Below are 25,114 nucleotides of genomic sequence, written 5' to 3'. Positions count from 1 at the left end.
CGTAATGCATTATGGCCCATTTAAAAATCATATATATTGAATGATAATGTGTTCATCACTTCATAGTTGCACCTGGTAAAGAAGGGTATATTTTAATTTCTTTCGATGATGGTAGTTGAACCTATATTCATAGATTATTATTTAAATGATCAAAGTAGGCTGTAACTAAAGCTTTAAAATAAACGTAGAGGAGTAAAAAGATCAAGATTTGCCTCCAAATGTAGTTGAGTAAAACTAAAAGTCCTTCAAATCTTTACTCAAGTACAGAAGACCACAATGATGGCATGTTACGAGATTTATTGTCAATCTATCATAAGATAAACAGTACGACTAATGACGTTTGAACAGAAGCTGTTTTCACTAGGTCGGACAAATAGTGCATATTGTAATGTTATCATATTCAGTTGTTTTAATCGGCCCATTTATTTTTATGGCTTTGAGGTCGTTTTTTCACTTTCTGAGTCATGAGAGTCAACCACAACGCCAAAGAAGAAATGGAATGAGCTTCAAAACATCCAAAACTGCTTCTACACATAATTGGATCCATTGTGAAAGTTTCGGGAAAAAGATCCCCTCTCCTTTTGTCCTGATCCATCTCTATAAAAAACCTCTCTGAAAACGAGCTGATCAGATTTGACCACTTTGTGATGTCACAATGTTTTTTGGGTTATGCAACCATTAGCCAATAACCAACCAAGGTAACACCCACCCACCTCATCACCTGAATATCCTCCTAAAGCATCATTGTGTTTTTTAAACCAATCACTTCTCAGAAGGGCGTGGCCAGCAAAAGCTCATTAGCATTTAAAGCTACAGACACTGAATCAGCACTTTAGGAACAGGGCTGAAACAGAGGGGTTTATGGGATGCTACAAGGATCTGTCACACACTTCAGAGAAATATTTTTGTATTGATCTGAGACCTATAATATACTGTTTAAAAAGTGTATAATAGGGGACCTTTAATACAAACATTTGGACTAGTGCAGCTTTAAGAACTAAAGGGACTCATGCTTTGGGGCATTTTGCTTGATTGATAGCTGTCTTCCTGTATCAGTCAGTTGTGGTGATTGCTTGCATATCCAAGCCTCAACAAATTATTTTCTTCACTTCTTGCACCCGGGCCTTTAGTCCTGATGTGGGGTCTGGATTTGTGATGAATTAGCACTGATCAGACGCTGCGCTGTGGCTCTTTTCTATATTTATCAATACCAATATGGTGTAGCTGATGTGGGTAAGACCTTTATCCCTTGTCCACTTTATCATTGGGCAGGAAGGACATGTTTTTTAATCACACATTGCAACCTTTTTCCCTAGACCACCTCACATGCTCACAGCTCATTTTACGCCAACGTATAAAGTTATTGATATATAGCATCATAAATAAGTCAATTGTGTGCTTTGGAGCCTCGTTTCCTGTCTATATGTTGGGATACTTCACTGCTCACATAAAAGCATTACTGCTTTCATTATATCCTTCATGTGGAGTTGAGATTTGATGTGTGCTGAACTGCATGTAAGACAGTTCAGTAAGCATGATGTACAATAAAGTATGGAGATCTGTTCTCTCCAGAGGATAGTTCGAAGCGCTCTAAAGACCAAATAAAAAACACAAGTAGCTAAAGCTTTTTCTTCAGTCAGCCCAATAAATAAAAAGAAACACATACAAGTACTTATTTATTTACACTTTTAAAATACACAAATACAGTGGCATTACAAATGAGGAGCATAAGTCTTAAGGTGGGAGTGGAAAGAAAGATTTCCCTTGAATCCACAGTAAGAGATAAATCCGCTGCGCAGTTCAAAGCAAAACTGGACCGGAGGTGACAAACTAAGAAAAGAAGTGAGAAGCAGACATGGAAAAAACTATTATCCCTTATTAAGTGTCCCTGTATCTATCATCGCCAGCGTCAGTGAGACAAGCTCATTGGCCACTTTCTGAGATTGTTTTTCAAGCCCCCATGTGAGGTGTGTAATGAGGCATTTTCCAATCCCTCCGTATTCCGCCTCCATCATCCGGACGTGGCAGACAGTAACACCTTATACACAACAACAGAACAAGCATGTACAACCCCCCCATCCCACCCTCCCACGATTACAGCCTACAACCAGTCTATCACATCAAGGATTCTTCTACTTTAAAGTCTGCAGGATTCATTGGTCATTCACAGGTGACCGAAAAAGTCCCACATGGCTCGTACACGCTTTCTTAAGACAGCTCTCCATGACCTCCTTACGTCCGTAAAGCCTCGTAAAAGCATGGCGGTCCATTTTCTACCTGGACTCTCACATTTACTGATCCAAACGAGTGCCTTTTATTTTTGTTTCATGTCAAAAATGAATCGTGTGAGCTGCATGGCTTCACTTCTGTTGTGTACTGTACAATCACGTAGCGAAGTCCTAACAGGAATTATTTGGATGAAGCTGCCTTCACAAACTCAGCGGGAAAACAGCTGTGTTGACATTGTGCTGTTTCTATGAAGAGAGCGGTCCTTGGCTTCGCCCACTGCTTGAAATTGCAGAGTTGACATTTCTTTCGATCTCGATTGTCGATTACCTTTCAACCAGCTTTTAATAGCGGTGCAAGCCAGCAGGGGAGGTTACCGTAGAAGCTAGCTAGCTGTTTTCCTGCAAGGCTTACCCTTTAATCGCGTAACAGGAGGAGGCACCTTTACGCGAGAAGAAATGCTTTGATATCGACCAAACTCGCAGAGCAATCACATACCAGCTGCATGTAGCGGCGCAAGCTAGCAGGGGAGCTAACTATAGAAACAAAAACTGCTGAATATGTGAAGGCGGCTACAGGCGAGGAGAAATGCTATTCCAACTAAACTCGCAGAAGTGATGTTTTGCTGTGCCCAAACTTCAAATTCTTAACATGTTGTTTAGCTTGATTGTTGCGCAACCAATCAGATAACCGCTGTACTTAGCGGTGCTAGCTAGCAGAAAAAGTTACCATACTAGCAAAACTAGCTAGCTGTTTTCGCTGCAATGCTACATGCCTAACTTCAGTAAGTGAGGTTTAAATTGCGCATAATGTGAAGGCAACTTTAAGAGAATAAATGCTATTCTGACCAAACTCGCTGCTGACCTTTCGAAGCGCAACTAATCAAATACCAGTTACAGTAGCTAGCAGGGCCGCTAACCATAGAAGCATCGCGCATCATATGAAGGCAGCTTTAAAAGAAGAAATGCTTCCTTTATGTGAATGCATTTCTGAAATACAATCCAGCAAACAAGCAAATAATATTCACCACTATGTGACCGCGGTGAGAACGGCCGTGGATTTATCTGCGCTGAAGAACAGTCATTCCATTGGAAAAGACAGTTTTGTTGGCATCTGTGAGGTTGTTTTTTTTTTTGCAAAGAAGGAGGAAGTTGTAACTTCCTGAAATGCTGAGTCCACCGATAATACAGAGTTTGTCGAGGTCTCGGTAGAAAATGGCCAGAGGTGGACTTGAAAAAAATGGAGGCAGATGTTATGTGGTGTAAAAAGCAGTTAAGGGGCTGAGGAGTAAGGAACCCTAAAAGAAAATACACCCTGACATGTTCTTGTATAACCCTAAGACAGAACCACACAAAGCACATCACTACGCACAGATTAAAAACAACATGTCATCCATTCACAGATTTCCCAAGCAGCACACTGCAGTCACAGCCTGTACACGGACAGAGAGTGTGCTGCGTGTTTTCGGATCAAATACAACACGCACCTGAGGAGGACAAAAAAAAAAGAAAAGACACCTTTGAAACTAGAACATTAAAAAGACCTCTTGTCCCATTTTTAAAACAATGCCTACCTTAACATTTAAACCTCAAACATCTAAACAAAAACAGACTTGTGGGATTCAAGGAGTCGTTCAGGACAAACATTAGAGTTTAGGCACTGTCCTTTAACAATGCAAAGATGGATCGTGTCTCTTCCAGTTTTCCAAAAAGTCCTACGACAACAGACCCTGGTGAAGTCTGATCAGTGGTGGAAGAAAGGTTTTAATGCTAAAGAACAAAAAATAAAGTAAAACCAAAAAGGTTAAAAAAAGAAGATCCAAGGCTTCAGGGAGGGGGGGAGGTGCTCACATACAGACACACACCAGACACTCCTGGTTGTGCAGCTCTTCCTCTGTAAAGTGAACAAGAGAGCAGCCAGACTCTTCTGGTGCATTGGATGGTAGTCCCCCTCTGTCATTTAACAGTCCTGTGTGTATACATGAAAGTGTATGTGTGTGTGTTTGTGTGTTTGTGTGTGTGTGCTGCAGGCAGGCGGTGCATGTTGAGGCCTCCATGGTGCACAGGTGGATGTTTTTGGCAGCTTTCACCGTGGAGCTGCAGACTGGAGGCCGCTGGGTGTGACTCGGGAGGACAGAGCCTGCGGGAGAGACGGAGACAACATCAATGCCTGATACGAACGGACCATTTAATAAATCAACGCCATGTTTAGTAATTTAACCATATCTGTTCGAGCCATACATAAAATTATGGTTTTTAGTCATTAAAAATATATATTTTAAATGTATTTTTTTTGCCTATATTAAATGAATCATTATTTAAGTAATTCTTTATGCTTTTATTTTGAAGGTGGTTTGGGCACCTGGTGATTATTATATATTGGACCCAGGTGGTGTTGGAATGGGCACACCAGTATCAGCATACGTTTTTTTATCAGGGAAAACATAGGAAAGGCCACAGGGGAAAACATTGTTCCTTCTGTGTTGTATTATTGGGATAAAACTAAATAAATGCACAGAAGATAATCTTGCCTGGACATTGATATTTTTTCCTGAGTAGGATTTGCTTCCTGGGCAAAAGCGGAAGTTTATTTTCAAGTAATTTTTCTGTTTTAGTTCACCGCTGCAGTATGAATAGATGCTATATTTGAACAATATATTTTAGGGTAATATCTATACAAAACTTGTCTGTGAAGTGTTTTGCTCAAAATACCAAACAGATCCCCCATTGTAGCATGCCTCATCCCCCTCTATCTCAGCTGCAGGATGGAGAAAAACAACTTCCCAAAAAAATGAAATGTACCAATATCTTAATCGTTCTCACTGCTGCTGCTCAACAAAAACATCTGTGTTCTTTTGTTGTACCTATTTTTGTCCATCTTTGCGAAACAATTAATCACAGATGATCAGTGTTACTTGGACAGTGACCAAAGTTGAATGGAGTTTACTACACTACAGTATACGCCTTAAACCAACAACAGTGTGTGTTCTTCTCCATCCTCTCTGAGAAATGCAACCTTTATGGACACTACCACACCGCTTGATCAATAAGAGGCAAATCCTGAAAACCTCAGTGATTCGGAAAGCTACCGTACTCAGAAATGGCTTTGAACTAACCTGCTCAAAAGCGATTACAAAGGTGTCAGACCTATTGGGGTTTACCTACATTGCGTAACTAAGCATTGTGTGTGTGTGTTACCTGTGAGGACATGCGGGACGTGTCCTGGCGTCCCGTCAGGTCTGAAGAGGAGATGTTGACTGGCGCTCCGCGATGAAGACGCATGCTCACCTTCCTCTCCTTCTCTAAACCTGAGAGACACAACAGACTCAATAAAGTTACCGGATGATGACCTGTCATTCCTTCCGTTTAAAATATGTGTGTGTGTACTGACCTGTGTGTGAGGCGGGGTTGAGTGGGGAGGGGGCTGCGACTTCCTGTGTTGCCCTGGCTCTGCCTGAGGCCGAGGGAATGCCCCGGGCCCCGGGGTTCCTGCTGTGCCTCAGACGCTCCTCACGCTCCCGCCGCTCCCTCTCTGCATCCTCCACGGCTCGGTTGGCACCCTAACACACACACACACACGCACACACACACACACACATTAACCTGAATGTTTTCTCAATCCAAGAACTTGGTGAGAACAGAATTTTGGCACCGGCTCAAACATTGTATGATGGGACTTGTATGAACAGATTCTGAGCGTTGAATGAATTGTACCATGCCTGTCACATGATCAAATACGTTCCGCTGCAGTGTACAACTCGACACGCTTTTCGGATTTTCCATTTGCCAAAGTTGTGGATAGTATCTTGAAATTATTTTAGTTCCACGCTAGGTTCCAAGCTGAGGCGACACTATAAGGTGGAGTTAAAACCCTCCAGACCACTGATTGGTCCGAGAGGAACGTCCCCCAGTCTGACGGCTGTTTGTACCATTACCTTCCCTTGTAATGTGTCTATGTTTATTAGATCTCACTTGTGTTAATAGACATGTTTACACTCATAAAATAAATGCATTGGGACCGTTTAGTAGTTAGGATTGGATAAGTATATTCTTCTTAGGGTTTCTTTAGCTTGTAGATCTTTCTTTATAATACAAGTAGTATCTATTAAATCATTTCTGCTTTGTGTCTGGGCCCTTATTCTACAATTGTTTATTGGAGTGTGCCATCTCACATATCTCTGCTCTGTTTCATGTTGCACTTTAAAGACTTTGGGAAGTTAATTATTCAATTGAATTTCAAGCAGCATTTCTACTGTAATCCGCTGATTGTCCCGCCTACACTGATGTGTTCTACGGGCAGGGGAAACTAAATAGAAGAAGCAGCTGGCCAGGATAACACTCATGTTACTATCCAGTGAACAAGGTATTATTATTATATATTTTAACCTTTTATGCTCTTAAGCTTTTTTCTTTTTAAACAAGCTCCAAGTATTTTTTTTACTGTATTTTATTAAATATGTTTCTTCGATAACTTTATTTCATTTGAGGTTTTTTCCCCCCTCATAGCATTGTGAAGCATCTTGAGAAGACGTTGTTTTTAAAGTGTGCTATAGAAATGAAATGTTTTATTAATTAAAGGTACTGATCTTTAAGCTTAAAGTGAGTGCCTCCACGGCTGAATGTTAATAAACCTGGGCTCAATAATAACTATAAAGCAACCAAATACATGAATCCACTTATTGTGACAGTGCAACTTACAAATTTGAGCATGTTCCAGTCGAAGACGTAGTCGTAGGAGAAGCCCTGTCGATGGAACAGGTTCCTGAAGAGCTGGCGGAGGTACGAGTAGTCGGGCTTGTCGTCGAAGCGCAACGAGCGGCAGAAATTCAGGTAGGTGGCGAACTCCGCTGCGGGGGGGGGAGGAGAAATGAGGGATTGGATCAACATTAAAATATTATTATTTTTCCCTGTATGTTTTTTTTTGGCTTTACAGGAAAGGAAGCAGAGCAAGGGTGTCAAACATATAGCCCACAGCATACTGGTTACAATGTGCAATATAATGTCGTTCAGCAGCTCCAGTAGAGAAGAGTTTGGTTCCTGCACTGCCACAACTTATCTATTTTTTATGTTTGTATACGTTTACAAGTGGGGGGATAACCTAACTTTCTTCCTGAATAGTTCCCACTGTAGTCTGTATGGTGGTGGATTACACAGATGTGGAAAATAATCTAAAATCATTTCTAGATCTTGACACGTTGTTTTAATCATAAAGTCAAATACTAATTGTTTAGTTCCAGATACCGGTGACTAAATGTGTCTGTAGACACACTGATCTGTAAGCTGTAATGCACATGTGTGAATGATACACTGAGGCATAAAATTGTACTGCACTTATTTTTTAAAGAAATGTCAGGTTGTTGACACTGTTCAGATAGTTCATTAAATGTGAACAATGTACTTTCTTTTTTGCACAAGAACAAGGAGTGGTGTTTTCTTGAGCGGCTATTATGCTATGGTTTTACTGGACCGGGCCATTTGAGATCAAATTTGGTTGTGTGTGGCCCCTGAACTAAAATGAGTTTGACAGGGGTGTGACAGCTCAGACTCTGAGCAGGAACCAGTACATCCGGCCACAGGTTCTTCATGAGTACTAAACAGGGCGCTAGATCTGAACCTACATGGGTATCCTTTGCAGAGGACCTCGATGGGCGTGGACATCTTCTTCTCACTGATGCGTTCATACTTCTGCCTCTTGGTGGCAGCCTTGAGGCCCTGCCAGGGCAGAGAGCCCAGGTTGAAGTACATGAGGACATAGCCCAGGGACTCCAGGTCGTCCCGCCTGGACTGTTCTGTGGACACAGAGGACCGAGGCACATCAGACGGTACCGCAGCATCAGGACAAAGCACCAGAATCCTACAGGCCGTAAGACTGCTGAACTCCAGAGCTCTTGGCAGTGTCCTGACCTACTTATTTTAAGAACACATACAGTTGTTAAAAGACTACATATAAAATAAGGAAGTGAGGCGCAAAGGTATGTAAGTAGGTAATTAAGTAAGTAAATAAGTAAAAAAGGTAAGAAACTAAAGTAATTGAGTAAAAAGTAAGGAAGTAAATAAATAAATAACGTAGTAAATAAGTACTCAACTAGGTAAGTAAGTCAGTAAAAAGGTAAGTACCGTAATTTCCGGACTATAAGCCGCTACTTTTCTCACACGCTTTGAACCCTGCGGCTTAAACAACGATGCGGCTAATCTATATATTTTTACGGGCTAACAGCTACCAGGCGGCGCTCTAGCAGGAAGCGCAATAGCGAGACCACGAAAGAGAGACTGAGAAAGTGTGTGATGAAGCCATTCTGAGGCTGTTCAATTCCGACACCGTTTGGAAAAAAGCGGTAATTAGAAATGTTTAAAATCTTTCTGTGTAAATATCTCATGTTACAACACCTGGAAACTTGCAGCTTATAGACAGTTGCGGCCTATTTATGTACAACGTTTTTTTTCTTCTAAAAAATAGTTGGTGCGGCTTATATTCAGGTGCGCTCAATAGTCCGGAAATAACGGTAATCAAAAAAAGGAATTTTGGCAAGAACGGAAGAGATAGATAAGGAAGAAAAACAAGTAAGTTTGTATATTAGTTAGTAAAAAAGGTAGGAAAGTAAGTAAGTTAGTAAATAATCAAGGAAGTACACAAGTCAAAAAAGTAAATGAGTAGGTAAATAAGCAGATAAGTAGGTCTGTAAGTAAGTAAGAAAGTTAGTAGGAAAATAAAATAAGTTAGTAAAGGAGTTATGTAAAAGAAGTCCTTTGAATCTTGAGGGGTCAGGAGACGGAGTTGGGTGGAGGCCGGCGGCTCTTACCAATGCCCAGGTGAGTGTTGATGGAGGCGTAGCGGGCGGTGCCGGTCAGGTTCTTGTTCTCGCGGTAGGGGATGTGCTGGTGTGTGCGCGCGTCGCGGTACTTCTTGGCCAGGCCGAAGTCGATGATGTAGACCAGGTTGCCCTTCTTGCCCAGCCCCATCAGGAAGTTGTCCGGCTTCACGTCTCGGTGGATGAAGTTCTTGGAGTGGATGTATTCGATGCGGCTGATCTAGAGGGAGAACATGAATATTACAGCGTTTACATTTCTCGAAGGTTGTTGAAAACACAATTCATCCTAAATTGGGAAATGATTTTGTTACAGCAGCAGTGTGTTCAGGCATTACAATATTTTGAAGGTGGAATAAAGTACAAACAAAATAAAATCAATAGAATCAAAAATATAAACATATCTACAGTAGAAAAGATATGAAATCACAAATAATAAACTATATAAAATACATTTAAATATTCTATAAAATACTGCAGCAACAGAAATATAGACTTAAAGTACAGTAGCAGAAACATGTGTACATAGGATAAAGACGTGTGCCCAACGTGGGGCTAATAAGATCTTTAGCAAATACATGTTTATAATAATTACACGTTTAGTAATTATAAATAATCTCCATAAGTAAAAAGTTAAATCGACATGATGGTCACATGACTTCACGTCTCCACCGCTAAGCTAAAGGCGGCTAATATTCAGTGTGATGGCGCGTCGTAGTCACATTTAGCTACTTAGCATCTTCCATTTTTAGAGACAAAGAAGCTTCAGGCATTCACCAGTGGGGTATTTGTTGATGTAGTTTGTCGTAGAACAAAATGTGAAAATATCATAAATGTGCGTTACCTTGTTTCAGGCATCTGACCAAAAAACATGGACTTTAGGATGAGGGAACTCAGAATGCTAACTCATTTCCGGGTTTCAGGTCTCGTTCAGAAGCCTTATCTATCCCCACACGAACTAGCACTATAAAGCACTTGGTAAATAAAATGTATTGTTATTATTATTATAGCTAGTGTCTCCCGGGTATCTCCTCTCTTACCATCTGGTCAGCCAGCAGCAGGACTGTCTTGAGGCTGAACTTCCGGGAGCAGAAGTTGAACAGATCCTCCAGGCTGGGCCCCAGCAGCTCCATCACCATCACATTATAGTCCCCCTCCGCCCCGCACCACTTTATCGTCGGGATGCCCACTGAGGAAAGAGAGCAGGGGGGAATGTTAAGTGCTAATTCATTCAGACGCATAACAGGAAGTTAAAGACATTAGGACTGACAGCTTTTTTGGTAAATTGAACAACAGATTTAGATTAAGTATAACTTGTCGCTGGTTTGATTTGATAAAACTATAAAGGAACTGAGGGAGAGGCTGAACAATTATTCAAAATGTTGTCCAAATCACAGCAGACACAGGGTTTGTGTATATTTTTGTAATTGTTATAGGCAAAATATGTTCCACAATATTGTTTAGCCCTAAACGGAAGACAAAAATGATAGAGGAACTGGGAACGTACGTCCAGTAAAGGTCAGAGTTTATCAAATAAACTAAATATACAGCCCTGGAAAAAATTAAGAGACCATTTCAGCATTATCATTTTCTCTTGTTTTATTATTTATAGGTATGTCTTTGAGTTAAATGATTTTTTTTTAACCTAAATTTATTGTTTTCTATAAAATATTGACAGACACTGGAATGGCTGCCCTACATGTAGAGATTTAAGAACAATGTGGACTGGTCTCTTTAATTTTTTTTGGAGCTGTATATGCCTTAAGCAGTTCCAGGAGCTCAGAGAATACTAACCACTTCCAATAAATCCTGTAGTATTTCATATTTGTTGTCAGCCACGTGCATAAGTGCATGGTGATCATTTAGTTGGTGGTAGCTGTAACACTACTATAGAGGAATGAAATGCGGATGTGCACACACACATCAAAGAGGCCATCTTCTTTGGTAGTAGCTGGTAACTGGCAGACGTGATGAAGAGGCCATCTGGCATTTCCTTCTATAGGCAGACCGCAGGAAAAAGCTGACACACACAAACACACACAAGCACGGGTGCACTATTTATATACATCTGCCTGGGTCAGCCAGCCGGCCCTCCAACATCTCGCCCCACTAGACAGAAATACAGATGCATGTGGACAGAATGCTGACAGAGACAAAACGTCTCTCACACACCAGGTCAGGAAGACCGTTTGTTGAAAAGACACTAAACACTGACGAGAGGAAGTCCAACCAGTTCCAGAGGAAGCTCCCCACTCATGCAACAGAAGTCATTTCATATCTGGATAACCATTTATATCAGTATATAGGTCATTTCATCTAGATACAGGTGCATCTCAATACATTAGAATATTGAGGAAAAGTTCATTTATTTCAAGTCAATAAAAAAAAATTAACTCATATATTATATGGATTCATTGCATAGAAAGGGAAATCTTTCAAGCCTTTATTTGTCTTAATCTTGATGACTACGGCTTACAGCTAATTAGAATCTCAGAAAATTAGAATATTACATAAGACCAATAAAAATAACTATTTTTAATGCAGAGATGTCGGCCGTCTGAAAATAATGTTCATATGTATGCACTCAGTCCTTTTGCATGAATTACTGCATCAATGCGACGTGGCATGGAGGCGATCAGCCTGTGGCACTGCTGAAGGTTTATGGAAGCCCAGGTTGCTTTGATAGCGGCCTTCAGCTCGTCTGCATTTTTGGGTCTCGTGTCTCTCATCTTCCTCTTGATAAAACCCCATAGATTCTCTACAGGGTTCAGGTCAGGCCAGTGTGCTGGCCAATCAAGCACAGTAATTCCGTGGTCATTAAACCAGGTCTTAGTACTTTTGGCAGTGTGGGCAGGTGCCAAGTCCTAACGGAAAATGAAATCAGCATCACCATAAAACTTGTCAGGAGAAGGAAGCATGAAGTGCTCTAAAACTTCCTGGTAGACGGCTGCGTTGACTTCGGACTTGAGCAAACGCAGTGGACCAACACCAGCAGAGGACATTGCTCCCCAAATCCTCACTGACTGTGGAAACTTCACACTGGACTTCAAGCAACGTGGATTCTGTGCCTCTCCACTGTTCCTCCAGACTCTGGGACCTTGGTTTCCAAATGAAATGCAAAATGTACTTTCATCTGAAAAGAGGACTTTGGACCATTGAGCAATAGACCTGTTCTTGTTCTCCTTATCTCAGGTAAGACGCTTCTGACGTTGTCTCTGGTTCAGGAGTGGCTTGACACGAGGAATGCGACAGTTGTTGCCCATGTCCTGGATACGTCTGTGCGTAGTGGCTCTTCATGCACTGACTCCAGCCTCAGTCCATTCCTTGTGAAGCTCCCCCAAATTGTTGAATGGCCTTTTCTTGACAATCCTCTCAAGGCTGCGGTTCTCCCTGGTGCTTGTGCACCTTTTCCTCCCACACTTTTTCCTTCCATACAACTTTCTATGACCATGCTTGGATACAGCACTTTGTGAACAGCCAGCTTCTTTAGCAATGACCTTTTGAGGCTTACCCTCCTTGTGTGGGGTGTCAATGACTGTCTTCTGGACAACTGTCAAGTCAGCAGTCTTCCCCATAATTGTGAAGCCTGCTGAACCAGATTGAGAAACCATTTAAAGGCTCAGGACACCTTTGCAGGTGTTTTGAGTTAATCAGCTGATTAGAGTGACACCGTGAGTCTACAATATTGAACTTTTTCACAATATTCAAATATTCTGAGATGTAGCTGTAGTATCTCAGAAAATTTGGGCCGTAGTCATCAAGATTAAGACAAATAAAGGCTTGAAAGATTTCACTTTGTGTGTAATGAATCCATACAATATGAGTTTAATTGACTTTAATTGATGTATAGGTAGAGGGCATTTTATATCTAAATAATGATGTTTAAATAGATATTAGTCATTTTGATATAAATTAGAAAAGGGTCATTTCACATGTACATAACAATATACAGTATCAGCATGAAGGTCATTTTTATGTTTAGATATTTTAGGAAATAGTAAATTCCTTATCTATATGTACCAGGAATTAGTTATTTTCACAGCAGGAAAAGGTAAACTCATATTTACAAACTGATGTATCAGCATAAAGGTCATTTTTATGTCAATATATAATCAGCATTTAGGTCATTTCTTATCTTTATAGTTCCAAACATATTAATTTAAATAATTTTTAACAATATATATCCAGATATTAGTCATTTCATATCCATACATGTCAGGAAAAGGGTAATGTCGTCCTGATAAATCGGCATATAGGCTAGCTCATTTCGCCTCTAGTCCAGCGGCTGCCTGTTACCATCAGGACTGTGAGGAGATGGTCACAGGAGGCTGAGGAGACTTTGCAGGGCTGCTTTGAGTCAACAGACTGCGATTTGCTCTGTGATTCTCATGGGGAGGACATTGATGATCTCACGGACTGCATAACAGGGTACATCAACTTCTGTGTGGACAGTGTTGTTCCCATAAAGACTGTACGCTGTTTCCCCAACAACAAGCCGTGGGTCACCAGAGACATCAAGGTCCTGCTTAACGAGAAGAAGAGGGCCTTCAGAGACGGGGACAGGGAGCAGATGAGGCGAGTTCAGAGGGAGCTGAGGGAGAAGATACAGCAGGGTAAAGACAGCTACAGGAGGAAGCTGGAGCACAAACTCCAGCAGAACAACCTGAAGGACGTGTGGAGTGGCATGAGGAGCATCACTGGCTACAAACAACCTGGTAGCCAGACAATAGAGGGTGGGCCTGACCGGGCCAACGAGCTGAATCTGTTCTTCAATAGATTTGATGAGAGGGCTCCGGTCTACCCCTCCCCCAGCTCCTCTACAACCATCCCCCTTAGAACCTCCAGCCCTGCTGTCCTCCCTCCCACACCGTCCCTCCACAGCTACACCGTACCTGTTCTTTCTCCCCCACCATTACCATTACCTCACCCCTCCCCCATCAACATCAACACAACACAGACTCTTTCTGCCCCCACACATGGCACACCGACCTTCACAGCAGAGCAGGTGAGGAATGTGCTGTGCAGGCTCCGCCCAGGCAAGGCTGCAGGTCCTGACGGCGTCAGCCCGAGGGTCCTCAAAACATGTGCTGCCCAGCTGAGTGGAGTCCTGCAGTACATCTTTAACCTGAGTCTGAGTCTGGAGAGGGTCCCTGTGCTGTGGAAAACGTCCTGCCTGGTTCCGGTACCAAAGAAGGCGCGTCCCAGCACCTCCAACGACTACAGACCGGTGGCGCTGACGTCCCACCTGATGAAGTCCCTGGAGAGTCACTTCTTCGGCCCCTGGTTAGTTCATCGCTGGACCCTCTGCAGTTTGCCTACCAGCCCAAGCTAGGAGTGGAAGACGCCATCATCTTCCTGCTTCACCGTGCCTACGCCCACTTGGACAGACCCGGTAGCACTGTGAGAATCATGTTCTTCGACTTCTCCAGTGCGTTCAACACCATTCGGCCTGACCTGCTGGGGAGTAAGCTGACGGCGGAGGTGCAGGTGGACTCCTCCCTGGTTTCCTGGATCACAGACTATTTGACGGGTCGACCACAGTTTGTCAGACTGCAGGACTGTGTGTCTGACACTGTGGTCAGCAGCACAGGGGCTCCACATGGAACCGTTCTGTCTCCCTTCCTGTTCACCCTGTACACCTCAGACTTTCAGTTCCACTCGGAGTCCTGCCATCTGCAGAAGTTTTCAGACGATTCTGCAGTTGTTGGTTGTGTCAGCGAGGGAAATGATGAGGAGTACAGGGGCGTCGTGGACTCCTTCGTTGAGTGGTGTGAGCTCAACCACCTGCAGCTCAACACCGCCAAGACAAAGGAGTTGGTGGTGGATTTCCGCAGGAGGAAATCTACCCCCACACCCATTTCCATCAAGGGGGTGACTGCCGACATTGTTCAGGACTACAAATACCTGGGTGTTCACCTGGACAATAAACTGGACTGGGCCAAGAACACTGAGGCTGTGTATAAGAAGGGCCAGAGCCGACTCTACTTCCTGCGGAGGCTCCGGTCCTTCAACGTCTGTAACACCATGCTGAAGATGTTCTACCAGTCAGTGGTAGCCAGTGCCATCTTCTTTGGTGTTGCGTGCTGGGGAAGCAGGTTGAGGTCAGCAGACGCCAACAAGATCAGCAGGATCGTCAGGAAGGCTGGCTCTGTCCTGGGGGTCCAGCTGGACTCTTTGCTGGTGGTGTCTGAGAGGGGGATGCTGCGCAAGCTGCGTAGTATCATGGACAACAACGCTCACCCTCTCCACCAGGTGCTGACCTCATACAGAAGCACCTTCAGCAATAGACTCATTCCACCCCGGCGTACCACAGAACGCCACAGGAAGTCCTTTCTTCCTGTGGCCATCAGACTCTTTAACTCATCCACCTCAGGTCGTTAGAGGAACATTGGAGACTCAGTGACACTTTATTCCATCGCAATGCTGTCATTTCACTGTACTTTCACTTTCACATGTCACTTTATTCACATGTCACTTTATTTAGTATTTAGTATTCAGTTTAGTTTTATTAGTTATCTTATTACTGTACTGCCATTTGCACTATACGTATTGTTGTATATTGTATATACCTACGTAGTTACTGTTACTATTTCACTATTTCATATTTGCAAAGCTGCTCTTATTGTTGATACATTTAGTTTATATTTAGTTATACTTAGTTTATACTTAGTTATTTTAGTTTATATTTAGTAATTTAGTAGTTTACTTATATTGAGTGTATATTTCTCCTTCCTTCTTTGTATTGAACTGTTGCACCTCAATTTCCCTCGGGATAAATAAAGCTTCTTGAATCTTGAATCTTCATATCTATTTAACAATATATAACAATAATGGACTGATATATGTCATTTCACATCTGGATATTGATGTACGTATGGATATAAATAATTTCCCATTGCGATAACCTTATAAAATAGCATAAAGGGAATTCCATTTCTGGATAACAATATATTTATCACATTTTAAAACAACAAACTTAGTTATTTTTATCTTGTATATGCAAGTGTATTCTCTTGACTTTATCCTCACTATACTTCTGCTGTTGTAATAATGTACATTTCCCCATTGTGGGACAAAAAAAGGAGTTCTGATTCAGACTTTATATGTTGAGAAGTGCAAAAACAAGTGTCACTAAGTGTGTTTGGGTGAGTTAGCGTGGCCCATACCTCCACCCTGCATCATCTTGTAGATTTTGCTCTCTATGTGGAGCTGGGGGTGTTTGGTCTTCACACATTCCAGCTTGATGGCGACCTCCTCTCCCACGGAGATATCAGTTCCTGCAGAGACAGACGGAGAGAGAGGTGAGCGGCATGAACACACGGCATGTGGCTTCAACAAAGCGTGATGTTTACCAGACAGGACAGTGATGCATTGCATGAAACACAATCTCATCTGCAAGTCAAACAAGTGCTGCAGTCAGGTCAGTGTAAGCATCATGTCTTTAGAATAGATCTTTACTGTCATCATAAAAAGTATAACGAGGTTTCTTTGGCATCTCTCACTGCAGACATCACGCTTATTCAAATCCATCAAAAATAAAGATGAGATGGATATTATTATTAGTACCACAGTCCTTCACGTTTCATTTGAGGCACTCAATACGCTCAGGATCCAAAACAGGGGGTAGAGGATCATTTGGTTTTATATCACTTAATTAATCGACTTATTCTTAATCTTTCCTGTTCATCATGTTATATTTTGTTGCTGTGCTGCACGTATCTGAAAATGTCTCAACATCTGATCCGAGGGGAATCTATTGTTGTTTGTTTTTAACTTGTGATGTGTGACATTTTGTAAAGCACTTTGAGCTGCACATGCTCTATGAAAAGTGCTATATAAATAAAGCTTTATTATTGTTATTAGAGTTCAAAGCTCCTTCAGGCTGGAATAATTTGCCCCCTAATATAGAATATAGAATATGTATTTTTCGTGGCCATGTCTGAATTTGTGTCTTACATTTTTGTGTTGTGGTTGAAGTCTATTCTGTGGTTGTATTGTGACGTGGGTTTGTTTGAGGAACCTGGGACTGTCGGTATGTATGACTAATAAAACCTTTTCAGGGAGCACATCAGCTGCTGGTCAGTGTTTCATAAGCACGCTGCATATCAGGGGCTATTAACACAGCAGGCCAGCCAACAGTGAGCTCTGCATGTACCCTCCTCTTCTTTCAGGGGTCTACTTCCATGGGCTATAATTATATAAGAGGAATGAGACCACTCTCTGCCGCCCTGTGTGATCTGAGCAAGCCCCATGAAATACAGATAATAGATATAAAGCTAGATCAGGGGCAACCACACTTTGTTCACTGAGGCCCACATAGAGAAAAGATTACTAAGGGCTGGGCCCCTCACTAGAGGGATAATGCTTCATAAGTTGAGTTCTACTGTGAGTTCAGAATCACATGTACAGGTACTTTACGCTTGCTACTTGAATATGGGTTTCATTTAGTTACATAAAAGTATTTTCAGCTCTTTTCTTAAAACAGAAGCCTCAGAATGCTTATAATAAGGGGAAATGACAGGGTTTTGTCTAAACGGGGTAACAGGGTCTCTGCTCCCTCTTCCTGTGGGCGTGTGCCCTCATAGCAGAATGCAGATTTTACCCGTAACATTTTAAAGTGATGCCAGAAAACAATATTTCTGTCGGTCAAAATCTGTATAATGAGTCCAGAAATATGAAGATGGTGTCAAAGAGAGCGTCAGACAGATTTGTTTTTACGGACAATAAATAGGGGATGGTCTGCCGGTGGACGAGTGGCAGACAGCAAGCAGGCTTACCCTGAAACTGAGATTTCTGATCGTTTCTTTTACTCTCCTTTTTTCTGTAGAGGAAGTAAAGAAACCGTAACTCTGGATTAAATGTTTGAGGTGCAATATATGACTCTGCAGCTTTGAGACATGCATACAATATTATTTTCCGCTCCGTTAGAACGCATGATTTTCATTGGAAAGTGGGCGGTCCGTAATTTTCTCCAGAAGTGACCCAAGCGCCTAATACTATATTTTTCTAGAAAAAAACCCTGAATAGGAAGGCTAAATTTCAAGCTTATTATTTCAGTTATTTGGCTTTTTTTCTTCATCAAGTATAGTCAGCTATAACTGACTGAATTTATTAGAAAATTGGGCTAATTAACACATTTATACCGTGTAATTTATTTTGACATATTTAAGAAGTACAATGAAGGAAAGCACAAGTGTCAGGTGTGGACAATTTTCCATTATAATTTTAGAATTTGCTGCAGGCCAATAATCATTAAAAAAAACCCGGGCTTCAGCTGCCCTTGTGTTAATTACAGTTATAGAGTCCAGTTCCCGCCAGAGAAACACAGCAGCTGGAAACCAGGTTACGTTATCCCTCTCAGGGCCGGCAGCAGCACCAATGGAGCATTATTGATTTCCCTGCATGAGGTCATCTGGGCAGGGCCGATGACCTCATGCAGAGGAGCAGGCTTTGCATGTGTGGCTGTACAGAGTGAGAGAGTGCTGCAGTGACGGGGGGGGGGGGGACAAATGATCCACATTGATCCGTTTCATCCAGGGTAATTACTTTAAGGGTCGGTAGCGTTAAAGTTTAATGGATTACTTTTTGTTTCTCAACAGTGAGAAGAGTGGGATGTCAATAGATGGAAACCGCCCTGGTGGATACTCATGTGGTGGATTACATCAAAGGTGTTCAAATTTATGACGTTACGTTGACCAATAGGACTTTTTTTAAATGAATAAAAAAATCACAACTTTACTTATAAATGATTGCTTAATTAAAACGTGTGTGGTGTAATTAATTAAAAGAAAATCCAATTTCATTTTGTTATTTAACATTATTATCCCTCCATCAACCAGTCAAGGTGCAGTTTAAATTCTTTTGGTAATCACTTCATCATTGTATCCTAATAGACACTTATGTGTTAAAAATAGCTTCTGAATTCCTGAGGTATGACCAAAAACGTGCTTCGTGAGTTCACGGCGACCTTGACCTTTGACCACTATCATCGAACCATTTCCACCCTGATTCAAAATGGAGTCTTTGTGCAAAAATTTGAAGGAATTCTCCAGGTATTTGTGAAAATTGGATGGCGGGTGCATGCATAAATCCATAAAGCTCTGTGTGCAAAATGAACTGCAACAAAGATAATTGATAGATGAATATATAACGGAAACAACCCCTACAATGAATGAGTGTGACAACGGCAGTTCTACTACAAAAAGACACACAACAACAACACTACCCCTAGTTGTTCCAGTTATGTGCCAGGTCAATTAATGGATCAATCAGCTCCAACAGTGAAAACGTCTGTTGTTACTTTTTCAGCTGCACTCTTCAGTTGGTAGTGTGCTTTGTTGCATCACAGGAATATGATTTGTCTGGGCAGATGCTTTCTGCTGTGTGTAAAAGTGTGTTCCTGTATACATAGGTGTGTGTTTTTTTATTCCAAGCTACATTGGTTCACAAACAGCAACAGATACATCTAGTTCCTTCACTTCAAAAATAAAATCCCAGACACACCATACTGACTGTAGTGTCGCCTTTGAGGAGTTACCTCTCTATACCAGAGAGGGACAACGAGAAAATGTAGGACGCTAGATATACAAGCTGTTAGGTTAGACACATAGAGACAGTTTCACACCACTTTGTTGCATTCAGTCAGACATGACGTGAAAATATCCGAATATTAGAACAATCGGAGGACATTTTAATGAGGCTCTAATGTGCTTCTTGGGGTTTCCCTTTCCTGTATAGTGTTCTGTTTTAGTGCATGTCAATGGTCAGCAAAGGCTAAAATCCCTGTGTTCCCTCCACAGGAGGTTTCTAACCCACACAATCCCCCCTGCCTGAAAACGCCTCCATTGTACTCCTTTGTTTACTTTGTGATATCACTTCGCAACACAAGTGAGCTTTCCAACAAGCTAACCAATCAGAGCAGACTGGGGGCTGGTTTCAGACAGAGGGTGAAAATACTGCCTGCAGCACAAGCAGTATGAGAAAAATAATGAGCTTTTTACACATTAAAGCATGGAAACATGTCCCAGTTGAGACACTACATACAGATATGAAGCTGAGAATGAGCAGAATAGGGCCCCTTTAAAAGACTGTACTTGCCCTATTGACTTAAGTCCTCTGTGCGTTTCCCTTATGTCCGTTTCTCTTCCCAATACTGATTTGCTTAAACTGAACAGCCAATCATTTCACCAAGGGTGTTCAACATGCTGAATTGCCCAAAAAGTGGGCAATGGTCAGGACGAAGGCATACTAACTTTTAACGGTCATTTCTAGTATGTGTATTTAATCATTACGGACAGAACATGAAAACAGAAGCATTGTTCTGCAGACAGCCAGGGTAGTAGGAATAAAATTGACAACAATAGACCACAAATATAATGAAACTAGTTGATGGCAATCAGGTGTGATATGGGTGCCAATCCACATTTTTGAACCCACGCAGTGTTCCCCACAGGACTGATTTTATGGTGGCGTGTAAGCAGCTGATCAGCTCAACTCTTGTGTAATCTGTGCTTCAGGATAAGGACACCTATCATCCTCGAGCCGGATCCCGTGCTACCAAAATGGAATTAAAGAACATTTACTCAACTCCCAATTTTCTTGAGAAGAAGTTGTCTGAGGTGACGTCAACACACGAATAAAACACGCAAAGACTTCTTACACAACCAAACCACAAGAGGCAGAAGTGCAGTGAGTCAGGAGCTGAGTCAGCGGCAGGTCTGAGCATGTCGTAACTTCTCTGTTGATGTTGTGAGCCCTGCTTATATAACAGGACCCATCCCTTTTAGCATACATGCTTTTAGTTTAGCTCCATAAGTACCTGTTACACAAGTCCTTGTCGAACAGGTCATAAACCGAAACGGCGCTTTGTGTACTTTTGAAAAATGCGGCGTTGTTGGCATGGGAGTGTTGCTTCAGGTGCAACACCAATAAATTATAGTATTTGGTTTATGACATCTCATTTTATGGGTTTTTCGTTGTTACATGGTTTTCTGATTAAGTTTTTCTTTTGCATTATTCTCTACACATTACAAATCAATCCCTCTATAATATGACCAACACAGCATTGGATTCAGTCGACATATAAACTGCTCTTTCATGCAGGCCAGGCCTATGTGTTCTGATAAAATGTGGTGAATTGATGTAAAGAATATAGTTTAGTTAGCTATTGCAGTATATCCAAACGTAGTGGAATATTCATCTTGTAAGTTTAAGCCTTGTAAACATGGGATATAACCATTATGATCTAACCTGAATACAATCCGAAATAAGAACAACAAGTTTAGTGTGAACATTGATAAATAAAAAATAAATAGAAATCTGACTATCTCCAGTCCCTGATGGTTTAAAAAGCACACATAAGAAACAACACACTCTGCAATTTGAGATTAGTCAAAGTTGTCAACACATCTACTCTTGCTGCTTCAGCCTCCACTCTGTGGTCAAAGCAAGGAGACTTTATTTAGTCTTTGGGACTTAAGTTGATTCTGGCTTTGGCATTAACCCTTAAACAGGAAGTTTACCTGGCTCCCTATAGAGGGTGGTGCAGCAGTGACCTATCTCTTACGCTAACCCAGAAATTAGCATCGCAAGGGACTCCTCGACTAAAAGCGATTGGATATTTCCATTGGATTTTGAAATGTTGCAGAAATCAATATCATTGGTAAACACATTTCTATGACATTTTTTCCTACAACACAGTGAAATGCATTTATGCGAAAATGCATTTTATTGATAGTAAAAAGCAAATGTTAGGCTTTGAATTAACTAAATGACAGCTGCATGACTTCACTTTAGACACTTGTTAGCAATCACTGTGAGAACCTCATATGCTTGTGTACCACAGGTCTACTTTTGGGAATCTCACCAAAAACCATTTTTAAAAAACTTTTGATTTTTTATTGATTTTGAGACATTTCTGCTTGGACTGCCAACACATCTCGTAGTACTGTAATCTTCTGCTTGATGTCCAGGATGCAGAATCTGAAACAACAAGATTCCGGTCCCCATAAAAAAACATTAGCACTCACGGTGCAGCAGCATTTCCTCCTCCATCCCTCCCATACTACCTTTACAACACCAGTAATCACTCTAAACCCAGTTTCAGCTCGTACATTGTTTATATTGACCGCCTTTTTCTCTACAAAGTAAACAAGCCTTCCTGTGGACTTTGCTGGGCTAGGTCCAACTTTTGCAGATGACCCTTCAGAGAGTCCAGGAAGTGAGTGCCTCCGTCCAGTAAATAGTTGAGCACATTTCCCCATAAAACCACAGTCTGGCAACAGATAAACAAGATATAGCGTGTCACTAAGTGAGCTACAGCTTGGACAGAGCCAGACGAGCTGTCAAGACAAGCCTGTCAAAGACTTTAAACTATTCCAGCCAGCTCTGAAGGTTTGTCATTGTTACACACAGTCAGAGCACAGGGAGTATTCAAACAGCATATCCACCGTCAGCCAACAACAAACAACAATCTAAGCATTATGCGAGCACGGCTGAGGATAGAAAACCATCAGGAAATGACTGGACAAACGGCCCACTCAGGTACTTTCATATTTCTCTGATCATCACATGCAAAAACATATGATTTACTATGAGCAGAAATATTCTAAATCATACTTTTAAGAGCAGAGGCAACAATATTTTGGCACCACGTTAATGCCAACATTCTTTACTCTTTTTTGTACAGCAGCATAAAAACCTGAGGGCTCGAGGCAAACTGCTTCCAATTGACACATTAACATTGGAAGGGTCCAAAAAATTACACGATACAGACTTAAAGCAGTCTTGTACAAAAGTTCTTGAAATCTTACCACAGTATTTCATTTTTCAAATCCCATTTTTTTCTGCTGCTCTGTTTTATATAAATATGAGCAGAACATCAAGCATGTAGATGTAACCTTGGATTCAGGTGGTCATTTTCACATTGTTTGACTTCTTATGAAGTAATAGAACAAACTGACTGATTCACTAACACTGGGAATAAGCACATCAAATTGTATCATCATTTGATCACATTGTGAGTCCGGCAGATTGGTAAGATGTCAGTGAAGTGACCAGTCCACAGCCAGGAACAATGCTTCATCAATTAATAATGTCTCTTCTCTATTCTTGTTCAGATGACTAAGACTTGAGCTTAGCAATGAGATCAGCTGTTCTCAAACAATGTGGACCTCCAATATGGTCACCAGAGGATGCATTACAATAACAGTCTCTGGTGTTCAGTCGGTACTCTAATTAGATGGATGCAGATTTGTATTGATTTATAAATGATTTCCTTTTTCTATGTTTTCCCATCTCTTGTTTGTCCCTCAAATGCACATAGCTCAGTAAAGATTGATTTCCTCATGTCCATACTGTTGACAGCAACGTTGCTAACAATCTAAATGCCCTTTTTAATGTACAGAGAATATTTCACTTGTACAGCTGATGATCATATCTCTTAAAATAACACATCTTATCAAATCTTACACAGACTACCTAGCCCTGGGCCATAAGTAGATGAAACTGGGTAATATGTGAACATGTCCTATCAAGCACCACACAGGCAGCAGGATCATTTATTAACCACTTACATGCTAGCTAAACCCCACTAGGCCTTCAGTAGACATAGATACATAATTCCATGTTTGATATACGTGTTATTTCCATAAAACAATATTGTGAAATTAAAGTGTCTTAATTAACCTCTTGAGACCTCTCCCGTTTTACTTTATTTCTGCTGCAGAGTCTCTCTGTTACTGGGACCAAACGAGGACCGTGAAGGGGCCTGTGGTGCTATATTCAGGGACCTCACAGTACAGCCTGTGGCCTGCTCAGCTGCTCTGTTGACGGACTGCTGCTGCTACTTCCAGCAGACACGAATATTAGCTAATTTTAGCTACATGCTAATTGGGGGTTAGATACAGCTTCACAGCAGCCGGCAGTTTCCGTTCTCTCCGTTAACACGTTTCAGTGGGAACTTAATTTGACATTGTGACAGGCAAAGTGTTACTGCAGGTAGAGCTTATTGCAACGAATTATCTCAGTGTAACGATCGCCTTGTTCCTGTTAGCCTATCAGCTAATGTGGCTAACACTAAACAGTAAACAGCTGATCGACTGTCAGGTAGTTTTTCAGGAAACCAGCAAACAGACAGGCGGCTGGAGCTTTATTTACCAGGCTGAGCTATAACTGGAAACAAAGACAGGACAGCAGGTTTATTTTACTAGAACTTACCCAGATAGATGTCCCCAAATGATCCACTTCCAATCTTCCTGCCCAGTCTGTATCTGTTCCCCACTCTCAGCTCCATGGTCTCGGCTAGCAAGCAGCTCGCTAGCTCCCAAATTTCACCAAAATAACGTTCAGGTTCACAGCCCCAGCCTGTTCAGCATCCGAAACATGAAACCTCCTTTCAGATAAGATGAACAGTGTCCTCTGTTCTGTAGTATGTCCTCTCCGGATAGTCAAGTCAGCTCTCACAATCTTTCGCCTCTTGTTTTAAAATCCTAATAACGTCATGCCGTGCTAATAAAGCACTCGTTAGAAAGGTAGAAGTGTGTACTTTATGCTCCTGCTGTTTTTGAGATGGCTACGCTTTAATTCAGTACGGATGAAGATGGATTTTGAGAGGGTTCCGCAGGATCCTGTATGTCTCTGTCAGTGATCTGTTGTAGCTGTCTGTCTGTCTGCCTGTCTGTCTGACATCACCTCCCTGCTGCTGCCGGAGGGAGGACACTGCCACAGACAGCCTCTCAGAGAAGAGATGCCATCGGAGACCATGTTCAGTAACAGCTCCGTTACACCGTGATTCATGAAACAATAACGTAACAAACGCTTAATCACCAGTCCAGGATTTACGTTTTTTGCACACGTTCTTATTGCTCCTTTTGAGTTCAATCTGGATTTACGGTTCAAAAAATAATAATAATCTGAATTCCATCCAAACTAATAAAATATTATTATTTGTATATATCAGATCTATGAGGTTTTTTTTCCTGCTCTGTGTTGTTTCACCACAAGTCTGTTAATTGTCATTGTATTTTGTTTTGTGTTGTAGTTGCGCTGCACGTCAACAAGAAATTGCTAAAAAGTAATGATATA

The 25,114-nt window shown here is 41.6% G+C and overlaps 1 protein-coding gene across 1 annotated transcript; it reads right to left on the bottom strand.

Annotated features, from left to right (window-relative positions):
- Positions 1-1,663: 1,663 nt before the first annotated feature.
- Positions 1,664-24,819, bottom strand: csnk1da (casein kinase 1, delta a). Its single transcript, XM_063903387.1, has 9 exons — positions 24,248-24,819; positions 16,198-16,308; positions 10,072-10,220; positions 9,026-9,254; positions 7,844-8,014; positions 6,924-7,072; positions 5,617-5,785; positions 5,424-5,533; positions 1,664-4,365 (listed from the first exon to the last, which is right to left on the bottom strand). The coding sequence occupies exons 1-9, from the start codon at positions 24,321-24,323 to the stop codon at positions 4,312-4,314; spliced, it is 1,218 nt and encodes a 405-aa protein (XP_063759457.1). The 5' UTR covers positions 24,324-24,819; the 3' UTR covers positions 1,664-4,311.
- Positions 24,820-25,114: the final 295 nt, after the last annotated feature.

This window comes from Eleginops maclovinus, chromosome 16, assembly GCF_036324505.1.
Source record: "Eleginops maclovinus isolate JMC-PN-2008 ecotype Puerto Natales chromosome 16, JC_Emac_rtc_rv5, whole genome shotgun sequence".
Lineage (NCBI taxonomy): Eukaryota > Metazoa > Chordata > Actinopteri > Perciformes > Eleginopidae > Eleginops > Eleginops maclovinus.
The sequence above is the reverse complement of the archived record's forward strand: the minus strand, read 5'-3'. Positions and strand labels throughout refer to the sequence as shown.